Source organism: Moschus berezovskii, chromosome 15 (assembly GCF_049115385.1).
Source record: "Moschus berezovskii isolate FMDL1 chromosome 15, NW_MosBer_1.0, whole genome shotgun sequence".
In the NCBI taxonomy this organism is placed as follows: Eukaryota; Metazoa; Chordata; class Mammalia; order Artiodactyla; family Moschidae; genus Moschus; species Moschus berezovskii.
Window position 1 is genome coordinate 36412915 of NC_142474.1, and position 22389 is coordinate 36435303.

Consider the following 22389-nt stretch of genomic DNA (forward strand, 5'->3'; position numbering starts at 1 on the left):
GGATCTAATCCCCTGATCAAAACTGGGCCCCCGACATTGGGAGCTCGGAGTCTTAGCCACTGAACCACCGGGAACTCCCAAGCTTTGTGATTTTTAAACCTTTTGTTGGTCCTGGCATCCTTTCTTCCAATGAATGAATATGTGGAAGCTGATACGGATGAGCAGGAGTGGAGAGTCCAGGGCCCCTCTAAGCTCACTACTGTCTCCAGTCCTGACCTGTAGCTCCCAAAGGGCTGCCTGGAGCACAGTTTGGGTAATCTGGCTCATAAGCTGAACCATTCTCTAACTCTGTGGCGCTTAATCATGTACACTTATGGTTTATCCTTCACTCTCCGGGCCACACAATTAGGACACACTGCTGCCTTCCAACAGGGGGAAGAAGTTCAAAACCCATTTAGAACTTGAATATTAAGCATAGATGGCTGAATCTGCATAACTAAATCCAGGAAGTGGTAACAAATGCAGAGATGCATTGCCATGAAGAATACTCAAACCTTCCAAATAAAACCCATCAACTTGACATGTGATAGAAGTTTCAGATTGTGCTCTATGATTTCTCAGAGAACTGGTTCATCAGTCTTCTTCCTTCCCTTCCTGACTGTATCTTAGATCCAATTTAGAGGATGCTGAGCCATCAGCCACTAGGTTGGGTCCTATTTAATGCAGCTATAAAGAAAATCTCTTTAACATTATATCCATGTCTGAAACATACCCTGACTCCTGTTTAAAATGATAATACCACATCCAGAATTCTATAATTACTATGTAAATTCTATTTTGAGATTTTAAATTTAAGAGCTTCTAATTTCTTATGGAAATAAAATTTGCAAAAATCACAAATGGATTTTGCACACAGGAAAAAGATACATTTATCTACTCTTAATAAAAGTCCTTGGATGAAATGCCTAACCACACAGGATATAAAATGGCCTTTGAAGATTGGGATGTTGACAGATTCCAAAAGAAGAAGAAGCAGCAGCAAACCACTATTTATTTAAATTTATAGCCACTCATTAGCAGGGCCTTTAATCATCAAAGACACTGTGTTTAATATTCAACTTGCTGTATACACTCAACCAATTTCCCCAGCAACTACTCTTGGAAGTTCAAGTTGAGGAAAGGACGGAAGTTTCCCACATCCACACTGCAACGTCAAAGCAACAAATGCAGAGAGCTTTGCATTAGAATGCATTGTGGGTGCTCTCCAGGACAAAGGTTTGCGAGGGCCCTGATGACACAGGCCACATGAGCTACCCAGAGTTTATCAAGCTAGAGTGGTAAACACAAGACTGTCTCCAGGAAGTCTTTGTGACCTTGAGTTTGAGAGGTTAGAGGACTATTTGCCATTAGATTTGGGCTTCCATCCTGTTTATTGTATGCTTTCTTTGAGCCCAGTAACAAAAGACAAAGGAAACATGTATCTGAGAGGCAAGGAGCTCAAGTCCATCAACTGACTGACAGGTTCAATTCATTAATCTCTGGAGCGGACTGGTGCTGACTAGGGACACAAGAGTACACTTGAGGAGAGGAACAACGCAGCCGAGGCACTAAGGCCTGACTTAGCATAAAAACAGGCCTGACAGGAAAGGCAGACTTGTGTTAATGAGTAGTTAGGCACCAGCAGGGGCCTGTAGACAGCTGGTTTGTTCCTGCACAGCCTTGCCAGTCGTTAAAATACTGTAATACTGCTGAATTGGTTGTTAAATATTTTGAACAAATATTGCAGACATCAGATTACACAGCCCTGAAAAGGAGGAACATAAGCCTTGAGAGGAACTGGCAGGAAAGTGGACCATGACATCTCAAGGGGACTTCAATAGAGGACATGAAGGAAACAGTATTTCAGGAGGACCTTCTTGACACGTGGGTCTTCTGCCTGATCTCCCCAGGAAGTGCCGAGGGAGGGCGTTTTGTAATCCTGTGCCTGGTGGAGGTGACAAGTTGTTGTTTGCTCCCAGCATTTCATGGGAAGTGGCTCATTGGTCACTTCATGATTGACAATCTCTATTTAGACAGAGCCTGGCCTCACTTGCCTTAGATACGCAGATGGAAACAACCAAGGCTTTGAGATTTTTCTGACTAATACTCTAATACTAATTTTTCTGACTAATACTTCTTGGAAATCTATCTCAGTCCTTTGCCACCAGCCTCCTGCCCCAGGGCACAGGCAATGAAATGGCAGCTGAGCATAAAGAGATAAGGGCAGAGGACGATCCCTCCAGGTTTGCTCCAGCACGTGAGCAGGAGCAGTGCGGGTGCAAGTCACGGCCCAGGAATGAGGAAGAGTCTTGTGTGAGGTGAGGTGGGAGGAGGGAGAGCAGGGCCTCCTCCAGAAGCCGGGTCGGTGACAGGCCCCCAGCAAAGGCAGCTGCACAGGGACACAGGGTCCTTACAGAAGGAGCCAAGCTGGAGCCACACAAGCACAGCCCACAAGGACAGTGAGCGAGTCGCAGGGTGGGTGCACAATGCAGGTGACCCTGGTGACTGTAACTGGAAATCTTTGCCCGTTCACCAGTCCCTGGAAGAAGTTTTCTAACAACACACAGAAACAAAATGCAAACCAAGAATGAAGTCAGCTTGGGAAGTGGATGTGCTGAGGAGCTGTGACAGGATGACCACCATAAGGACACTCACAGCTACTGGCATGCAGATGGGCCAAGGTCTGACAAACTGTGGGTCCAGAGGTACTGGGCCAACACATGGACCAGAGTCTCCAGAGGGCTGTGGAACCACAACCAGCAAGAACATGCAGCAAAGGGAGGAAAAAGATTCAATTTATCAGTAGAAAATGCACAGCTCAGGTCAGAGCAGAGCCCATCAGGCTGGGCACTTGAAGCAGTGGCTCTCCCAGAGGTTGGGGCTGTCCACCTCATGTTCATGGCCTGGTAACAGCCAGACCACCAGTGACAACCTAAGTTTACTTTGTAGAAAATCTTCTCACAATAGGCCTCTCTGGAATGTTTACAACAAAATAACCAGCATTCCATGTAAGCATCCCTCAGTGATGTTAGAATGAAGTCCTTCTGTGGGGGATAAACCTGAGCATAAACCCTTTAGCATAAACTATCAGATGCAGGCTGTTAAACAACCAGATGGTTGCCTCCCACTGGACCCCAGCCTACTGTCCCCCATTTCTTGTAGGCAAGACTCCAGCTTCCATGACTTTCCTTGACTTTCAGAGATCAGATGTGAACTTTCTCAAAGGAGGAGCAGCCAAGAGACCACCTGAGGCAAGATTAAAGGGACCAGGGAAGCTCATCAAGATTAGGAGACCTGAGACACTACACACTCCCTGATCTTGTCAGCAACCAAACACTGAAATATTGTTATAAAGTGAAGTGAAGTCTCTCATTTGTGTCTGACTCTTTGCGACCAGTGGACTGTAGCCCACCAGGCTCCTCCATACATGGGATTCTCCAGGCAAGAATACTGGAATGGGTTGCCATTCCCTTCTCCAGGGGATCTTCCTGACCCAGGGATTCTCTACCACTAAGTCACCTGGGAAGCCTAAGTCCTGTTAAGTATGGATTAAGTTCTGAGTCAGATAAGAAGCTACCAAGGACTAACATAATATGATTTACATGTAGGAGGATAGACTAGATGTGGGAAAAGCTAGTTAGGAGATTTAACAATTACCCAGAAGGCAGATGACAGTAGCAGGGACCAAAGTGTAGCAGTGGAGATGACAAAAAAATGTTTAGTCTAGATTTAACCTGAAGGCGAATTGACAGGATTTGCTGATGGACTGGATATGAGATTAAAGAGAAAGAAAGAAGTTGAGGATGACTCCTAGGATTCTGCCTAGGAAGCACTTTTTTGAGGTGACAGAGTCTCAAAGAACAAGTACATATATGTGTACATGAAGGGGTAGAGGAATCAGGAATTTGGTTTAGGGTATGTATTGTGGCTCAGCAGGTAAAGAATCCATCTGCAATGCAGGAGGCCTGGGTTCGATCCCAGGGTTGGGAAGATCCCATGGAGAAGGGAAAGCCTGGAGAATTCCATGGACTGTATAGTCCAAGGATTCGCAAAGAGTTAGACACGACTGAGCAACTTTCACTTCACTTCATGTCAAATTTGGAAACTCTAATAGAAATCTAAGTGATGAGGTCAAGTATATAGTTAGTATAAATGTCAAGCCAGAGATCCAAGCTGGAGAGAGAAATCTGGGACTCAGCAGGGCACTGAGGGCATTTAAGGCCCTGACATTGGATAAAATCACTCAGGAAGTGTGTGATGACAGAGCAAAGAGCTGACGACTCAGCCCCAGGCTCTCCAACACTAAAGGGCTGGAGAGGAAGGAATCAGGCAAAAGAGACTAAAAACAAATAGACAAGTAAGAAGATGCTGCTTCCCTGAAAGCCCAATGAAGAAAGAATTCAAGAAGGGAAAAAAGTCAATGCTGCTGACAGATCAAGAAGGAGAAGGCTTAGGAACTTCCCTGGTGATCCAGTGACTAAGAATGCATACTCCGAATGCAAGCGGTATAGGTTTGATCACTGATCAGGGAACTAGATCCCACATGCTGCAACTAAGGGTCCCATGTGCCAGCAACTAAGACCTGGCGCAGCCAAATAAACATTAAAAAAAGAAGAAGAAGAAGGCTTTTGATCTAACAATGACCTTGACAAGAGCTATTTCCATGGAGTGATGGAGCCAGAAGCCAGGCTGGAGGGTTTTAGGAGAAGCAAGGAAAAGAGGAACTGGAAACAGCACGTGTAGATGACTCTTTTGAGGGTTTTTCTGTAGCAGAGAACAGAGGAATGAGACTATAACTAGAGGGGGATTTGGGGTCTAGGGTGGGTATTTTGTGAAGATGGGAGCTATTAAAGCATGTCTGTACAATCACGAGAATGACCAGTAGAGAAGAAACCAATGATGCCGGAGATTACCAGAAGTGCCGACACCGAGCAGACGAAAGTAGACAAAAAGAGAAGAATAGGCAGGGATGGGTCTCAGAAACAGAAACAAGAGAGAAGAGGGAAGGAAGCTGATGGGTGTGGGGTTGTGAGGGTGTGCTCATTCTCTTTTGAGAGCTTCTGTTTTCTTAATGAAATAGGAAACCAAGAGCAGCTGAGAGAAAGGTTGAAGGAGGTAATGGGGATTTGCAAAGAGAGGAGAAAATACTACACAGTGACCCAGGAGGGTGAACAAGTTGGAGAAAAATTGTGTGATGGATGGGCAACAAGGAGGCTCCACTTGAGGTGGGAGGTAATGAATTTAAATGGAACTTATCATGAAGATGTAGAGAAAAGGGAACCCTTATATGTTGTTGATGAGAATGTAAATTGGTGCAGCCACTGATGTGTGGAGTTTAGCCACTCCACACTAAAACTATGGAGTTTTGTCAAAAAACTAAAGCAAACTGTCATCTGACCCAAAAATTCCACTCCTGGGTATATATCTGAAAAAAACAAAATCAGTAATTTGAGAAGATATATGTACTCCAATATTCACAGCAGCACTACTTATAATTGTTAAGATATGGAAGCAACTTAAGTGTCCATCAACAGACGAATGAAAAAAGAAGATGGAGTATGTATATACAATGGAATACGACTCAGCCATAAACAAGGACAAAATTTTGCCATTTGCAACAACATGAATGGACTTGGGGAGTATCAGGCTAAGTTAAACATCAGACCACTTATATACATCGCATTTAAAAAATAAAACAAACTATAAGTATAACAAAAAAACAGACACACAGATACAGAGAACAAATTAGTGGTTACTGGTGGGAAGAAGAGGAGGAGGAGGGGTAAGATGCAAAGAGGATTAAGTGGTACACGTTATTATGCACAAAATAAATACACTATAAGGATATACCATATAATGGGGAATATCACCAGTATCTTATAACAGCGGTAAATGGAGTATAACCTTTCAAAATTTTGAATCACTATGTTGTGCACTTGTAACTTATATAATATTGAATGTCAACTAAACTTCGAATTATTTTAAAAAAAGGAGTTTCGTCACCATGGCGGTGTGTTAAGAGGCCCAGGAGCTAAACGCATGAAGAGCTGGGTTTCCAAAGCCCACCATGTGCCAGGCATTATGCCTCATTCACTTTGATCTCATTATGGCCGCCCCATGGCAAGGTAGGCATTACTATCTCTATTTTACAAATGAAGGAACCTACACAGAGAGGCCAAACGATGTTCCCAAACCACAGAAAAAAGCAGAACCAGAATTCACAGCAGGCAGTCTAATGCAGCACCACCACCACCCATGCTATGCAAAACAGTTGTCTCAGATTTGAGTACTCCTTTCCATTGTCAGACCTTTATAACGGCTTCCAAAATAATATTTTTTCCATGAAATGTCTAGATTTTAAATCCAATATAAACCTTTCAATGGTCACCTCAATTCAAAGTAGTTAACAGTTGTTCTCTTTGGGATGAGAAGTAATGCAGAGGCAGCAGGATGGGAGGGAAAGAGGAAAGGTTAAATGAACTACAATTCTGAGCCTAGAAGAAAAAGGATAAGAAATAAGTTAGTACTTGCTTAGAACTAAAGGAGGCTGACTGATCCTGATTACTATGTCCTAAAAATCAGAATAGATCTTCAAAAAATGGTGTTGGGAAAACTGGACAGTTACATGTAAAAGAATGAAATTAGAACACTTCCTAACACCACACACAAAGATAAACTCAAAATGGATTAAAGACCTGAATGTAAGACCAGAAACTATAAAACTCTTAGAGGAAAACATAGGCAGAACACTCGATGACATAAATCAAAGCAAGATCCTCTAGGATCCACATCCTAGAGTAACAGAAATAAAAACAAAAGTAAACAAGTGGGACCTGATTAAACTTAAAAACTTTTGCACTGCCAAAGAAACTATAAGCAAGGTGAAAAGACAACCCTCAGAATGGGAGGAAATAATAGCAAATGAAACAACTGACAAAGGATTAATCTTCAAAATATACAAGCAGCTCATACAACTCAATACCAGAAAAACAAACAACCCAATCAAAAAGTGGGGAAAAAACCTAAACATACATTTCTCCAAAGAAGACATACAGATGGCTAACAAACACATAAAAAGATGCTCAACATTGCCCATTATTAGAGAAATGCAAATCAAAACTACAATGAGATATCACCTCATACCAGTCAGAATGGCCCTCATCAAAAAGTCTACAAACAACAAATGCTGGAGAGGGTGTGGAGAAAAGAGAATGTTCTTGCACTGTTGATGGGAATGTAAATTTATATAGCCACTATGGATGATGTATGGAGATTTCTTAAAAAACCAGGAATAAAACCACCATAGGACCCAGAAATCCCACTCCTAGGCATATACCCTGAGGAAACCAAAATTGAAAGAGACACATGTATCCCATTGTTCATTGCTGCACTATTTTCAATAGCTAGAACATGGAAGCAACCTAGATGGCCATTGATATACACAATCAGCCATAAAAAGGAACCCATTTAAGTCAGTTCTAATGAGGTGGATAAACCTAGAACCTATAATACAGAGTGAAGTGAGTCATAAAGATAAAGATAAATATCGCATTCTAACACATGTATACAGAATCTAGAAAAATGGTACTGAGGAATTTATTCAGAGGGCAGCAATGGAGAAACGGACATAGAGAATAGACTTACGGACATGGGGAGAGGGGCGGAGAGGGTGAGATGAATGGAAGGAGTAACATGGAAACTTACATTACCATATGTAAAATAGATAGCCAACAGGAATTTGCTGTATGGCTCAACAAACTCAAACAGGCGCTCTGTATTAGCTTAGAGGGGTGGGATGGGGAGGGAGATTCAAAAGGGAGGGGATATATGTACACCTATGGCTGATTCATGTTGAGGTTTGACATAAAACAGCAAAATGCTGTAAAGCAATTATCCTTCAATAAAAAATAAATTAATTTTAAAAAAATCAGAACAGAACCATAAGGGAGTTTAAAAGAATCATTTTTCCCCACAGAATCCTTTTTTTTAATTTTTATTTTTATTGGCGGCTAATTATTTTACAATATTATATTGGTTGGTTTTGCCATACATTGACATGAATCCGCCCCAGGTGTACATGAGTTCCCCCTCCCGAACCCCCCTCCCACTTCCCTCCTCTCCTTATCCTCCCTCTGGGTCATCCCCACATACGAGCCCCGAGCATCCTGTAACATGCATCAACCCTGAACTGGCGATTCGTTTCACATATGATAATATCCATGTTTCAACGCCATTCTCCCAAACCATCCCACCCTCACCCTCTCCCACAGAGTCCCAGAGACTGTTCTATATCCCCACAGAATTCTTAAAGGCAATGACAGGCACACACCTTACTTACTGGCAACGCTGGAGGAATGATGTCGCCAGATGATGAACTCATCACCTTTACGGTCAATATTTTCTTAGTGCCTGAGTGCTCTTTAAAAATACATATTTGGAAATGAATACAATTTTTCACATTAGAAAAAAATACTATTTGGGTTTCTTAATATTAAGAACAGTAATAACAGCACCAGAATAACAGCAACTGACCATCTATGTATGGCAAACACTATGATGGCTCCCTTCTACTGTTTCCTGAGTTAAACCTACTCCACGAGGCAAGCATCCTGACTCCCACTCTGCAGACAGTTCTAGAGCTCAGACGGGCTAAGAAATATGACCCGAGTCACATAACCAGTAAGTGGCAGAACTCTGAATCTGCGAACATCCGGGCCTGGATTAGGCAATAAACAGGGAGGAGACGGGCTTACAACCAGAAATTGTCACTAACTAGGTCAAAGAACTGTCACTAAACTTAAATAATAGACTTTTAAGCAATTCAGCCGGAGAAGGCAATGGCAAGCCACTCCAGTACTCTTGCCTAGAAAATCCCATGGACGGAGGAGCCTGGTAGGCTGCAGTCCATGGGGTCGCTACAAGTCAGACATGACTGAGCGACTTCACTTTCACTTTTCACTTTCACACATTGGAGAAGGAAATGGCAACCCACTCCAGTGTTCTTGCCTAGAGAATCCCAGGGATGGGGGAGCCTGGTGGGCTGCCGTCTCTGGGGTCGCACAGAGTCAGACATGACTGAAGTGACTTAGCAGCAGTAGCAGCAAGCAATTTAGCCAGGGAAACTTACAGAAGGGTTGTTACCTAAATTCAGAGTATACTTCATAAGAGGAACACTAAAGTCTCCATGACACACAACAGGCCCACATGGCTATTTTCTGAAGTTTTTTTCTTTTTATTTTAATTGGAGGCCAATTACTTTACAATATTGTCATTGTTTTTGCCATACACTGACATGAATCAGCCATGGGTGTACATGTGTTCCCCATCTTGAACCCCCCTCCCACTTCCCTCTTTGTGAAATTTTAAAAGAACAAAACAAAACAAAAAAACAATTCTACTCTTTCCCTATTGAACCAAGTGTTCCCTGCCTCTAAATGTATTTGGATGGAGATCAGAAAAAGACTCAAACAAAAGGGCCTCCAGGAAACCACTCCTTGCCCTGGTTTCACCAGGGAGGCTGTCCTTTGAAGTCTCTCCCAACAGTTTCACTTAGATGATTTTCTCTCTAAGACAAGGAATGATTCCTCAGAGATCCACCACTGGAAGGCAGAGAAACAAACTATCACATACATGTATGTCAGGAGTTTTGTGTTTGTTTAATATTCGTTTGCTTTAAACTTTGCTTCTTACCTGGATCCACATCAGAAGAGCAAGGAATAGAACAAGCTTCCTCAGAACTAAAAGCCTCACTGTTGGTCTCCTGGCTGGGTCTCTGCAACACATAATCCCTTATGTCATAAGCTGATGGCAGGTCCAAAGCATTGCTTTCCTCTGTCTGGCTACCTGGAGTGGTCTCCTGGGTTGCCATAGTCCTGCATGAAAAAAATGAGACAATTCAATATAGAAGGCATTGCATGAGAGAAGCCTCCAGTATAGCCATGGCTTAAAGCACCTTAAAGGCCAAACAACAGTAGAATCAGAATAATTTACTTTCCTGTTATTAACAGTTTTCCTTGTCTTCATTTTAGACCCAGTATTTATTCACTATGTCTCTCCATTACGAGAAATAAATAATTCTCAGTACAGAAAGGAGCCATTAATAATTTCAGCTGGAAAATGAACTGCATGTCTGACAAGGATGAAATACTGTGCAGCAGCACAATCCAAGGACTGAATAAATATTTAACAATATGGGAAACTGTCCATGATATATTAAATGGAAAAAAATTTTAAAACTACAGGTAGGGTTTCACCCAGATTTTATAAAATATCGTGTGTGAGATGCGTGTGTATGAAATATACAGACCTATAGCTAGAAAGGGCTTCCCAGGTGGCACTAGTAGTAAAGAACCCACCTTCCAAAGCAGGAGACATAAGAGACTAGAGTTCAACCCCTGGGATGGGAAAATCCCCTGGAGGAGGGCATGGCAACCCACTCCAGTATTCTTGCCTGGAGAATCCCATGAACAGAAGAGCTTGGAGGGCTACAGTCCATAGGATTGCAAAGGAGAGGACATGACTGAAGCAACTTAGCATGCATGTACACACCCACATAGCTAGAAAAAACAAGTCTGGAAGGGTATGAAAAGTGAAAGTGAAAGTGTTAGTAGCTCAGTCATGTCCAACTCTTTCTGACCCCAGGGACTGTAGCCTGCCAGGCTCCTCAGTCCATGGACTTCTCCAGCACACTCCATCTTAATTCCAGTGATAATTAATTCAGTGGCTTAATTACTAGGTAGTGAGATTACAGGTGACTTGCATCTTCTTCTGTAACCTTCAGACAACTGTTAACATGCCAGGCCTCGAGGATACAAAGGTGAGTATGATAGATACTTCCTTTGGGTTGCTACGTTTGGATGACCCAAACACAGAGACAGACAATTCTAACACCATGATAAGGTGGAGAGACACCCAGCGAGGGGCAGTAGGCTTTCTGAAGGAGACTGTCCCCAGGCATGGGGCAGACCATGGCTGGCTCCCAGAGGAACCAGCTTGGGCCACTCCAAGTAGCAGGGGGTGTCGGGAGTGTGAAGTGAGAGTCAAGGACAGTCACGTATTGGTTAACTTGGGAGGGACAAACCTGTGGTTGCAGATAGATAGCCGTGGGAACCTCTGCTCTTCCTTACCAGCTCTAGGAAGGACAGCAAGGCCTGGACTTGTCAACAACTTGGATATACACATCCTCTAGCTGAGCTCTGAAGACCTCAAAGGTGGCTTACTGGGTTCAGCATTTGGACATTTCTTGTTAAAAACTACGTGTCCCTTACCCCACCCTGGTTGATGTCTATCTGAGGGCTGCAAGGCTCTTTGCTAGCCCTGCCCACCTCTCTGTAAAGTAATTATGGGCCTGGGGAGATCATGGACCCTCTGCTACTCTCTGCCTCATCAGCTGTCATCAGTAAACCTTACGAAGGTCAACATTATGCCGTGTGACTGCCATGGGCCATCAAGCACCACGAAGAGAAGACGCATGGACAGATCTGCAGATCTGGCAGCTGAACAGCAACGGATTTGCAGGGCCTAAGTAAGCCCAGTGGCAGGCAATTTCGGAAGCAACAGGAATTCAATCACCTGCTGTGGTCCCAGGGAGGAAGAGCATGTGAATGAGGGCAGGACACTAGCAGTCAAGAGCAGGGGGCAGGTTAAGAACATATTTAGCAGTCAAGAGCAGGGGGCAGGTTAAGAACATATTTAGGAACAGAGATGAGAGTCAAACTTAACAACTAAATGGATAAAGGGGCTAAAGAGGAACCAGGAGTCAACAACGAGTGACAGCTTCAGTGATGGGGCTATATTATCAATTGAGTTACAGCAGACAGGAGAAACATAGGCTTGGGAGGAGGCAGTATTCCAAATTATGGAATACTATCCAGCTGTTAAAATGACAGTCAGAACTTGCAAGATGTATGTCTGAATGACAGAAGCAATTTCAGAATAACATGAACAGTATACTAATATGAGAAGTTAACATTTATTGAGTGCTTACTGGATGCCAGGCCTTGTGCTAAGAGCTTCCTCCACAACAGTCCTATGAGGCAGGTAATCTTATTACATATCACCCTCATTTACAGTCAGATAGTCAGTCCCCAAACATGGGAGAACCAGAGTAACTCACCCAAGGAAACCTGTGTAGAAAGTACCAACCTAGGATGAACCCAGCTCCAAGACCTGCCAGCCTTCTGTGCCTGCAGAGCCTCCTGACTGCAGCCCAAGTTACCACCTGATCAGGCTAAAATAGGGAGGTATAAAAACAAATCAACAAAGAGACATGGCAAGATCATTCTTGTCTGAGGGCACCCAGTCACATGCCATTGTGGGACATTCCTTCAGGCAGACAGTGAGCCAAGACATCAGCTGATTGTTTCTGAAAGGAGTGATCAAGGTTCCCAAAGAGGTAAGAACATCCTGTCTTTGGACAGGTGCTGAATTAGCCTACCAAGCCTGAAGCTTCAGCAAACATATCTGCTGCAGGCATCTGTGGCTCCTCCTTCTGCTCTCATCTTTCCAAACACTGCTCTAGAGGTTTCTGGAAGGGAACAATCAGGTCAGTGAATGACAACCAAGTATCCTGCCTGCCTACAAAGGTGCCTTGGAATCAGCCAAGGGTCTCCTGCATTGCAGGCAGATTTTTAACCAACTGAGCTATCAGGGAAGCCACACATATACAATGTAATACTCTGCCATATAAAAGAATAAATCTTGCCATTTGCAGCAATGTGAATGGACCTAGAGGGCATTATAAAGGAAATGAGTCAGAGAAAGACAAGTACTTTATGATCTCTCTTATACGTAGAATTAAAAAAAGCTTTATATGTATATATATAATGTATTCACATGTGGCTTCCCTGATAGCTCAGTTGGTTTTGGTTTTAGATTAAAAAATTCACTGCCAAGACATATATCACCTCTATTTTCTCACAGGATTTTTACTGTTTTAGGTCTTAAATTCAAGTCTTTAATCCACTTGAGTTAATTTTTGTGTATGGTGGTCCAGTTTTATTCTTTTGCATGTGGCTGCCAATTTTCCCAGCACTATGTATTGAAAAAACTATCCTTTCCCCATTGAATGTGCTTCTCTGCTTCATAGGTTTATTTCTGAACTCTCTATTCTGTTCTACTGACTTACGTGTCTGTTTTTATGCCAATACCATACTGTTTTAATTATTATAGCTTTGTAATATAAATCTTGGACTGCAAGGAGATCCAACCAGTCCATTCTGAAGGAGATCAGTCCTGGGTTTTCATTGGAAGAACTGATGCTAAAGCTGAAACTCCAATACTTTGGCCACCTCATGCGAAGAGTTGACTCACTGGAAAAGACTGATGCTGGGAAGGATTGGGGGCAGGAGGAGAAGGGGATGACAGAGAATGAGATGGCTGGATGGCGTCACCAACTCGATGGACATGAGTTTGAGTGAACTCTGGGAGTTGGTGACAGACAGGGAGGCCTGGCGTGCTGTGATTCATGGGGTCGCAAAGAGTCAGACACGACTGAGCAACTGAACTGAACTGAATATAAATCAGGGAGCATGATACCTGCAGCTTCGTTCTCAAGATTGCTACGGCTATTCAGCATCTTTCATAGCTCCACAAATTTTAGTGTTTTGTTGTTGTTGTTTTATTACTGTGAAAAATGTCACTGGGATTTTGATAGATATTGCATTGAATATGCATATTGTTTGGCGTAGCATGGACATTTTAATATTAATTCTTCCAATCCATGAGCACAGAATATCTTTCCATTTATTTGTGTCTTCTTTAATTTCTTTCATTAATATCTTGTAGTTCTCACTATACATATCTTTCATTTTCTTGGTTAAATTTATTCCTAGGTTAAAAACAAAAAAAATTTAAGAAGAAAATTTATTCCAAGGTATTTTATTCTTGTTGATGCAACTATAAATGGGATTGTAGTCTTAATTTCTCTTTGCAATAGTTCAGTATGTAACAGATTTTTGTGTGTTGATTTTGTATTTCACAACTTTGCTGAATTTGTTTATTAGTTCTAATAGTTTGTTGACGGAGGTTTTAGAGTTTTCCATTCATAATATCATGTCATTTGCAAATAGCAACATTTTTACTTCTTTTACAATTGAGATGCTTTTCACTTCTTTTCTTGCTCTGGCTATAACTTCCAATACTATGTTGAACAGAAGTGGCAAGTGTAGCCATCACTGTCTTGTTCCTGATCTTAGCTGTGGGCTTGTCACACATGGTCTTTGCCTAGATTTCACAATTAACATTTTACTATGATTCTCTTTTTCCAATAATCAGCTATTCAACCCTCTATTACTCTATCAATTCACCTTATTTTTATACATATTTCCATTTAAAAACTGATAATAATGAAAGTTTCTGAGGGGATGCTTAAGATATAATCAGTTTGCATTTTCAAAGGCTCACTCTGTCAGCTGAGTGAAATAGAAATCAGAGGAGAGTAAACATGAAGCAGGGAACACAGCTAGGAAGATCTGCAGGAATGTCCCAAGATGTGCAGGGGCTCTGGAGTTGGAGAGACAGATCTCACTTCTTAGCTGTCATCCTGGGCAAGTCACTTAACGTCAGTTTCCTCATCTATACAAATGGTTGTCATAAGAATTATACAAAATTTATGCACATAAAATACTTAGTATAGACTCTGCACTCAAAAATGGCTAGCTCCAAGAAGTAAAAATAGTAATAATTAAAAAACAAATCTGGATTACAAGAGTTACAGGAATGAGAGCTGCTCACTTCCCAGAAACTACAGCTCACAGAAAACCAACAAAGGCACGAGACACAGACCATTTACTTATGAGTGTGTAAGACTCAAGAAAGTCCACATTATTCCTACAACATGTTGAAAGTGCTTCAGAATTCACACATACTAATTTTCTTATGGTTCTGATTAAATTATATATCCAGTCATTTGTGTGCCTCCTTCATGTGGATTCAGCACGGCTGTGGTGCTGTTATCCCTCTGATAGGAACTCTAACTCGGTGTAAAGCCCCAAAGGTCTGTTACTTATTTTTATTTTATATTGCACTGTATTTTATTTACAGTGTTGTGTTTGTTTCAGGCGCATAGCAAAGTGATACAGTCATATATATATACATATATATATATATATATATGAATTAACAAAAGCAGTTCCCGTCTTTTGATGGGGTGCTCATGGTTTATAACATAAATGGCATTACTTTGAGAGAGGGATAACTTAGGTATGGTATTGGGTTTTTTTTCTTTTTGCAGCTTGAGGCAGTTGTAAAATAACTTAATGTAGCTTTTTACAAGTGTGTATTCTATAGTATTTTTTCATTTGGTGAAATTTTAACTGTTAATGTTTTTGGCATTGTGCTTTGTACCATTTATTAAATAAAAATTTTAAAAAAAGAAATCCAAAAAAAAAAAAAAGAAGCAAATCATAAGCTCCTCTCTTCCCAAGCTATCACCAGCCCAGCTGCCCCTCTATTTTCCATTCTGCAGCCATCTTGCTTCTTTCATTCTTTACCAGTATATTCTATGGTCCACAATCTTATTAATACCCTGATCTTCCCCACCCTGCCCATCCTGTCTTTTCCTCAACTATCTAACTACTGGACATGAGAGTCATAAAACAGGTGAGGGTAGACTGACTCACTCTAAGTATCGGAGTACCCACATATAATAGGCTGTCTGGCCAAATAAATCCTGAGGTGTTTATCTCATAACTTCCTCTCAGTCCCCTGCTTTTTAAAAATATTTATTTATTTGGATGCCCCAGGTTTTAGTTGCAGCATGTGGAATCTAGTTTCCTGACCAGCGATCAAACCCAGGCCCTTTGCATTGGTAGCACAGAACCTTAGCCACTGGACCAAAGGAAAGTCCCTCAACACTTTCATGTTTTCTCTACTCTCCTTTAAATGGACCCTCCCCATCACTCTCACAATGTCCTCATCATTTCAGTAGATCATCTTACTTCCCAACTGACAAGCAAACAGAATCCAGCAGAGGAACTTCATCTCCATCAAAACATAATAAAGGCTCCCATATCTGTGCTCAGTCATGTCCAACTCTGTGCAACCCATGGACTTTCAAGGTTCTTCTGCCCATGGAATTTTTCCAGGCAAGAATACTAGAGCAGGTTGCCATTCCCTTCTCCAGGGAATCTTCCTGATCTAGGGATTGAACCTGGGTCTCCTAAATTGCAGACAGATTCTTTACCATCTGAGCCAAGCTGTCCCTTTGTGGCAAAGGCCAACCACTATACCTGGGCTTTAGATTCAACTCTGTGGACCTTTTCAGAAGCCTTAAGTGATGATAATCCCTTCTCTGTCTTCTCTTTCACTGGCTCTTCACTTATGTTTTTTAAATCGCTCCCATTTTTAATAAAAACTGGTATGTAAAAGAATGTCCTTATTCTTTGGAATGGTACCCAAATATTTTAGTTTTAGAGAAACATGATGTCCGCAACATATTCATATATATTTTTGTTGTTGTTCAGTTAGTCAGACTTGTCTGACTCTTTGCAACCCCATGAACTGCAGCATGCCAGGCTTCCCTGTCATTTACTATCTCCTGGAGTTTGCTCCATGAGTTTATCTCCATGAGTTTGCAAATTCATGTCCACTGAGTCCATAATGCCATCCAACCATCTCATCCTCTGTTGCCCTCTTCTCCTTCTTCCCTCAATCTTTCCCAGCATCAGAGTCTTTTCCAATGAATCGGCTCTTCGCATCGGGTGGCCAAAGTATTGGAGCTTCAGCATCAGTCCTTCCAATGAATATTCAGGGTTCCTTTTCCTTTAGGATTGTCTAGCTTGGTCTCCTTGCTTGATCACCTTTTCCTTTAGGATTGACTGCTTGATCTCCCCCTATCCAAGGGACTCTCAAGAGCCTTACAAATAGCTGAGAAAAGAAGAGAAAGGGAAAAGGCAAAGGATGAAAGAAAAGATATATCCATCTGAATGCAGAGTTCCAAAGAATAGCAAGGAGAGATAAGAAAGCCTTCTTAAGTGAACAATGCAAAGAAATAGAGGAAAGCAACAGAATGGAAAACACTAGCGATCTCTTCAAGAAAGTAAGTGATACCAAGGGAACATTTCATTCAAAGATGGGCAAAATAAAGGACAGAAATGGTAAGGACCTAACAGAAGCAGGAGATATTTAGAAGAGGTAGCAAGAATACACAGAACTATACAAAAAAGATCTTAATGACCCGGATAACCACAATGGTGTGGTCACTCACCTAGAGCCAGATATCCTGAAGGTTCGTGAAGTCAAGTGGGCCTTAAGAAGCATTAATATGAACAAAGTTAGTGGAAGTGATGGAATTCAAGCTGAGCTATTTAAAACCCTAAAAGATTATATTGTTAAAGTGCTGTACTCAATAAGCCAGCACATTTGGAAAACTCAGCAGTGGCCACAGGACTGGAAAAGTCAGCTTTCATTCCAATCCCAAAGAAGAGCAATGCCAAAGAATGTTCAAACTACCCACAATTACATTCATTTTGCATGCTAGCAAGGTAACGCTCAAAATCCTTCAAGCTAGGCTTCAACAATATATGAACTGAGAACCTCCCGATATATGTACATGTATAAGAGTGAGAATGATAAAGTAAATGAGGCAACTGTAGATAACTGATGAATCTGGAAAATATTATCTGAGAGTTCCTTGTATTAGTCTTGCAATTTTCTGAAAGGGTAGAATTATATCAATATGAAAAGTTGTCAAGAAAGTACAGCAAAAAGAAAACCTTTGACACCTGCCTTCCTTACAGCCAATCTCCTCTCACTTCCACAGACTTAGGAGTCTAGAACTGGCTCATTTCCTCATCTCCACCAACTCAATCTCTCCACCATAACTTCTAGAAACTCCTTCTTCTGACATTCTTTCTTTACTTTTCAGGAAGCCACTCATTGGACTGACATCCCATCTCTGCCTGCTCTGTGGTTCATCTTCCATCTCCAACTAGACTTCTTCAAGGATCAGCCCAAGGCTTTCTCCTCTTCTTTACACCTCTGAAACATTAATTACCACTCAGAAATGTCTAGTCTAGTTCCCCAACCTCAGAATCCTTTCTATCAGGTTTTCCAACAAGCCCTGATTCTTCCCACTGCACCTTCTTGTAGATAACTATTCTAAAAAATGGAAGAGGAGGGAACACTTACAAGTTTACTCTACGAGTCCAGTATTATCCTAACACCAAAACTAGACAAAGACATCACAAGAAAACTATAGACCATGTTATGAATACAGACAAAACTAGCAACATATAAAAAGGATTATACTCTGTGATCAAGCAGAACTTGCCCCAGAAATGCAAAGTTACTTTAACGTCTGCAAATCAATGTAATACACTATAATAGAATAAGGGACAAAAACCACAGCAGACACACACACACACAATAATTTGACAAAGTCAAATAAACACTCACTATCAAAACACTCAACAAGCTAGGAATAGAAGGCAACTTCCTCAATGTGATAAAGAGCAATTTTTTTTTTCTGGCCACTCCTTGCAGCACGCACAACTTCCCCTAACCAGGGACCAAACCCATGCACCCTAGCCACTGAACCACCAGGGAAGTCCTAAAGGGCAACTTTTTTTTTTTTTCTAACAGGAATTTTTGAAAAACCTGTAGCTAGCATGGAACTTCATGGTGAAAGACTGAATGCTTTTGCGTTAAGATTGGCAACAATAATAACTGCTTTCATCATTTCTATACAACATTGTACTGAAGGTTTTAGCTGCACAATTAGGCAAGAAAATGAAATAAAAATTTTCCAGATTGGACAGAGAAAAGTAAAACTATTTCTATGAGCAGAAGACATGATCTTATGTACAGAAAGTCCCAATGAATCCACTTAAAAAAAACTAGTAGAATAACTAAACAAGTTAATCAAGGTTGCAGGATACAAGATCAATACAGAAAAATCATTTGTATGTATATACACTAGCAGTAAACAATCTAAAAATGAAATCAGGACTTCCCTGGTGGTCCAGTGGTTAAGAATTTGTCTGCCAATACAGCGATACAGCTTTGATCCCAGGTCCAAGAAGATCCCACATGCCTCGGGGCAACTAAGCCTTTGCACCACAACTACTTAGCCTGTGCTCTAGAGCCACGTTCCACAACAAAAGAAGTCACCGCAACGAGAAGCCCATGCACTGCAACTGGAGACTAGCCCCAACTCGTCGCAACTAGAGAAAGCCCACGTGAAGCAACAAAGACCCAGTGCAGCCAAAGATAAACAAAAATAAATTGGAAGAAAGATAAAAATAAAATAATATAATTTCATTTACAAAAGCACAAAAAGAATAAAATACTGTAGCTCAGTCAGTAAAGAATCTGCCTGCCGCCCCCAGGCCCGACCGCGCCCGCAGACGGGCTCGGCTATCTCCCGCTGCACAGCGGCTACCAGTACAAGCAGCGTTCGCTGCCCCCGGTTGCCGTCCCTCCGCTGCGGGAGCCCGGTGCCCGCCACGCTGCCGCAGCCTTTGCTTTGGATGCGGCCGCGGCCGCCGCCGCCGTAGGCCCGTTCCGGGAGCGGGCCTTGGACTACTACGGGCTGTACGACGACCGCGGACGACCCTACGGCTACCCGGCCGCGTGCGAGGAGGACCTGATGCCCGAGGACGACCAGCGGGCCACGCGCAACCTGTTCATTGGGAATCTGGACCACAGCGTGTCAGAGGTGGAGCTGCGACGGGCTTTCGAGAAGTATGGCATCATTGAGGAGGTGGTCATCAAGAGACCCGCCCGCGGGCAGGGCGGTGCGTATGCCTTCCTCAAGTTCCAGAACCTGGACATGGCCCACCGGGCCAAGGTGGGCATGTCGGGTCGAGTGATAGGCCGCAATCCCATTAAGATAGGGTACGGCACCCACTACGCGCCTCTGGGTGGGTGGCTTGGGACCTAACACCTCACTGGCGGCTCTGGCCCGGGAGTTTGACCGTTTGGGGAGCATTCGGACCATTGATCATGTCAAGGAAGAGAGCTTTGCCTACATCCAGTACGAGAGCTTGGACGCAGCCCAGGCCGCCTGTGCTAAAATGAGGGGCTTTCCCTTGGGGGGTCCGGACCGCAGGCTGCGCGTGGATTTTGCCAAAGCAGAGGAGACTCGGTATCCCCAGCAGTACGAGCCCTCCCTGCTCCCTGTGCACTATGAGCTACTCCCAGACGGGTATACGCGGCGCCGGAACCTGGATGCCGACCTGAGGGTGCGGGACAGGAGCCCTCCGCACCTGCTGTACTCGGATAGAGAGCGGACCTTTTTAGAAGGGGACTGGACCAGCCCCAGTAAAAGCTCTAACCGCCGAAATAGCCTCGAGGGCTACAGTCGGAGTGGTGAGCGCTGGGGAGGAGATGGGGACCGGGGCCTGCCCAAGGCCTGGGAGGACAGGCGGAAGCGCCGGAGTCTCTCCAGTGATCGCGGAAGGGCCACCCACTCCCCTTACGAGGAACGGAGCCGGACCAAGGGTGGTGGGCAGCCTGCGGGTCGAGGCTCCGACCGCACCCCGGAGCGTAGCCGCAAGGAAAACCATTCCAGTGAAGGGACCAAGGAGTCCGGGAGCAACTCCCTCAGCAACAGCCGGCACGGGGCGGAGGAGCGGAGCCACCACCACCATCACGAGGCTCCCGACTCTTCCCACGGGAAGAAGACCCGGAGAGCGAGCGCAATCATCGGACCACCGAGGCCGAGCCCAAGCCTCTAGAAGAGCCAAAACACGAGACCAAGAAGCTCAAGAATCTTTCAGAGTATGCCCAGACACTGCAGCTGGGTTGGAACGGACTTCTGGTGTTGAAAAACAGCTGCTTCCCGACATCTATGCACATCCTAGAGAGGGACCAGGGGGTGATCAGCAGCCTCCTCAAAGACCATACTTCTGGGAGTAAGCTGACCCACCTGAAGATTGCCCAGCGCCTTCGCCTGGGCCAACCCAAGCTCGATGAAGTCACACGACGCATCAAGCAGGGGAGCCCCAGTGGCTACGCAGTGCTCCTGGCCACCCAGGCTACCCCCAGTGGGCCTGGCTCTGAGGGGATGCCCACAGTGGAGCCTGGCCTACACAGGCGGCTTCTCAGGAACCTGGTCTCCTACTTGAAACAGAAGCAGGCTGCAGGAGTGATCAGCCTGCCAGTGGGTGGATTCAAGGGCAGAGACAGCACAGGCATGCTCTATGCCTTCCTGCCCTGTGACTTCTCACAGCAGTACCTCCAGTCAGCGCTGAGGACATTGGGCAAGCTAGAGGAGGAACACATGGTGATAATTATAGTAAGAGACACAGCCTAGCCCAAGCCTGGCTTTTCCAGCCTGTCACTAAAGCAGTTATTTTAAAATCGGACCACCGCTGCCCTGCACCCCCTGGCCCATCTTACACCCTTGATTTGAATTCTCTGCTGGGTTACTCCATTTCATTTGGTAGGGGACCAAACTCCTAACTCCCCACCAAAAACTAAGTTCTTAGGTTTGGGTTGTTTTTTTTTTTTTTAACCATGATAAGGGACTCCTGTCATGTTGGCTTCTAGTGTATGAAATACTGTCTGCTGTGTTCTGTATTTTTTTATTTTTTGACTAACTGTACGGAAAATTGTCAGTAAAGCCTTTGTCAGAGGATGGATTTTTAATCCTGAAAAAAAAAAAAAGAAAAGAATCTGCCTGCAATGGAGGAGACCTCAGTTCTACTCCTGAATTGGGAAGAACCCCTGGAGAAGGAAATGGCAACCCACTCCGGTATTCTTGCCTGGAGAATCCCAGGGACAGGGGAGCCTGGTGGGCTATAGTCCATGAGGTCTCAAGAGTTGGACACAACTTAGCAACTAAACCACCATATATTTAATGAAAAATATGTAAGGCATGTACACTGAAAACTGTTTTAAAATGTTGAAAGAAACTAAAGATCTAAGTGAATGGAAAGACATCCTATGTTCACAGAATAGAACACTTACTATTTTAAAATGACAATATTGCCCAAACTGATGTATGGATCAATACAATTCTTACAAAATCTGTTGACTTTTTTTAAAATTTGTAGATGCTGACAAAACTATTTTAAAAATTCATATGGAAATTCAAGGGGTCCATAAAGCCAAATCTTAAAAACAAAGAACACGAAGTTACAGTATCCATACTTTTCTATTTCAAAACCAACTACAAACAAACCACCAACTACAAGCTTCAGTAATCAAGGCTGTGATATTGAAATATGGACAGTCATAAAGTTCAATGTAATAAAATTGAGAGTTTTGACGTAAAATTTTATATTTATGGTCAACTGATTTTCTCCAGCATCCAAGACAATCCCACAGGACAAAAACAGTCTTTTCAACACTGAAGACAACTGGATATCCATATACAAAAAAAAAGGTAAAATAGCTCAAGTACTTTGGAAAACAGTTTAGCAGTTCCTCAATTGTTAGAGTTACACTTGGATCAGGCAATTCCAT

General features: G+C 43.1%; 2 protein-coding genes across 5 annotated transcripts in view; one reads left to right on the forward strand and one right to left on the reverse strand.

The window, feature by feature from the left end:
* Window positions 1–22389, reverse strand: part of SHLD1 (shieldin complex subunit 1) — a 161161-nt gene that overhangs the window by 93274 nt on the left and 45498 nt on the right. For 2 of the 4 annotated variants that reach the window (XM_055431992.2, XM_055431990.2), the window contains exon 2: window positions 9670–9851. In XM_055431992.2, the coding sequence (XP_055287967.1) occupies window positions 9670–9847 (178 nt within the window). In that variant the 5' untranslated portion in view covers window positions 9848–9851. Of the gene's footprint in view, window positions 1–9669; window positions 9852–12094; window positions 12323–22389 lie in introns of those variants that run through there. The other 2 variants (XM_055431986.2, XM_055431989.2) reach the window with 2 other exon arrangements.
* LOC129554772 (putative RNA-binding protein 15B) lies at window positions 11418–21235 on the forward strand. The gene is given in 4 exon segments (XM_055423880.2): window positions 11418–11503; window positions 19288–19821; window positions 19823–20604; window positions 20607–21235. Coding segments are annotated over 4 exon segments (2031 nt in total).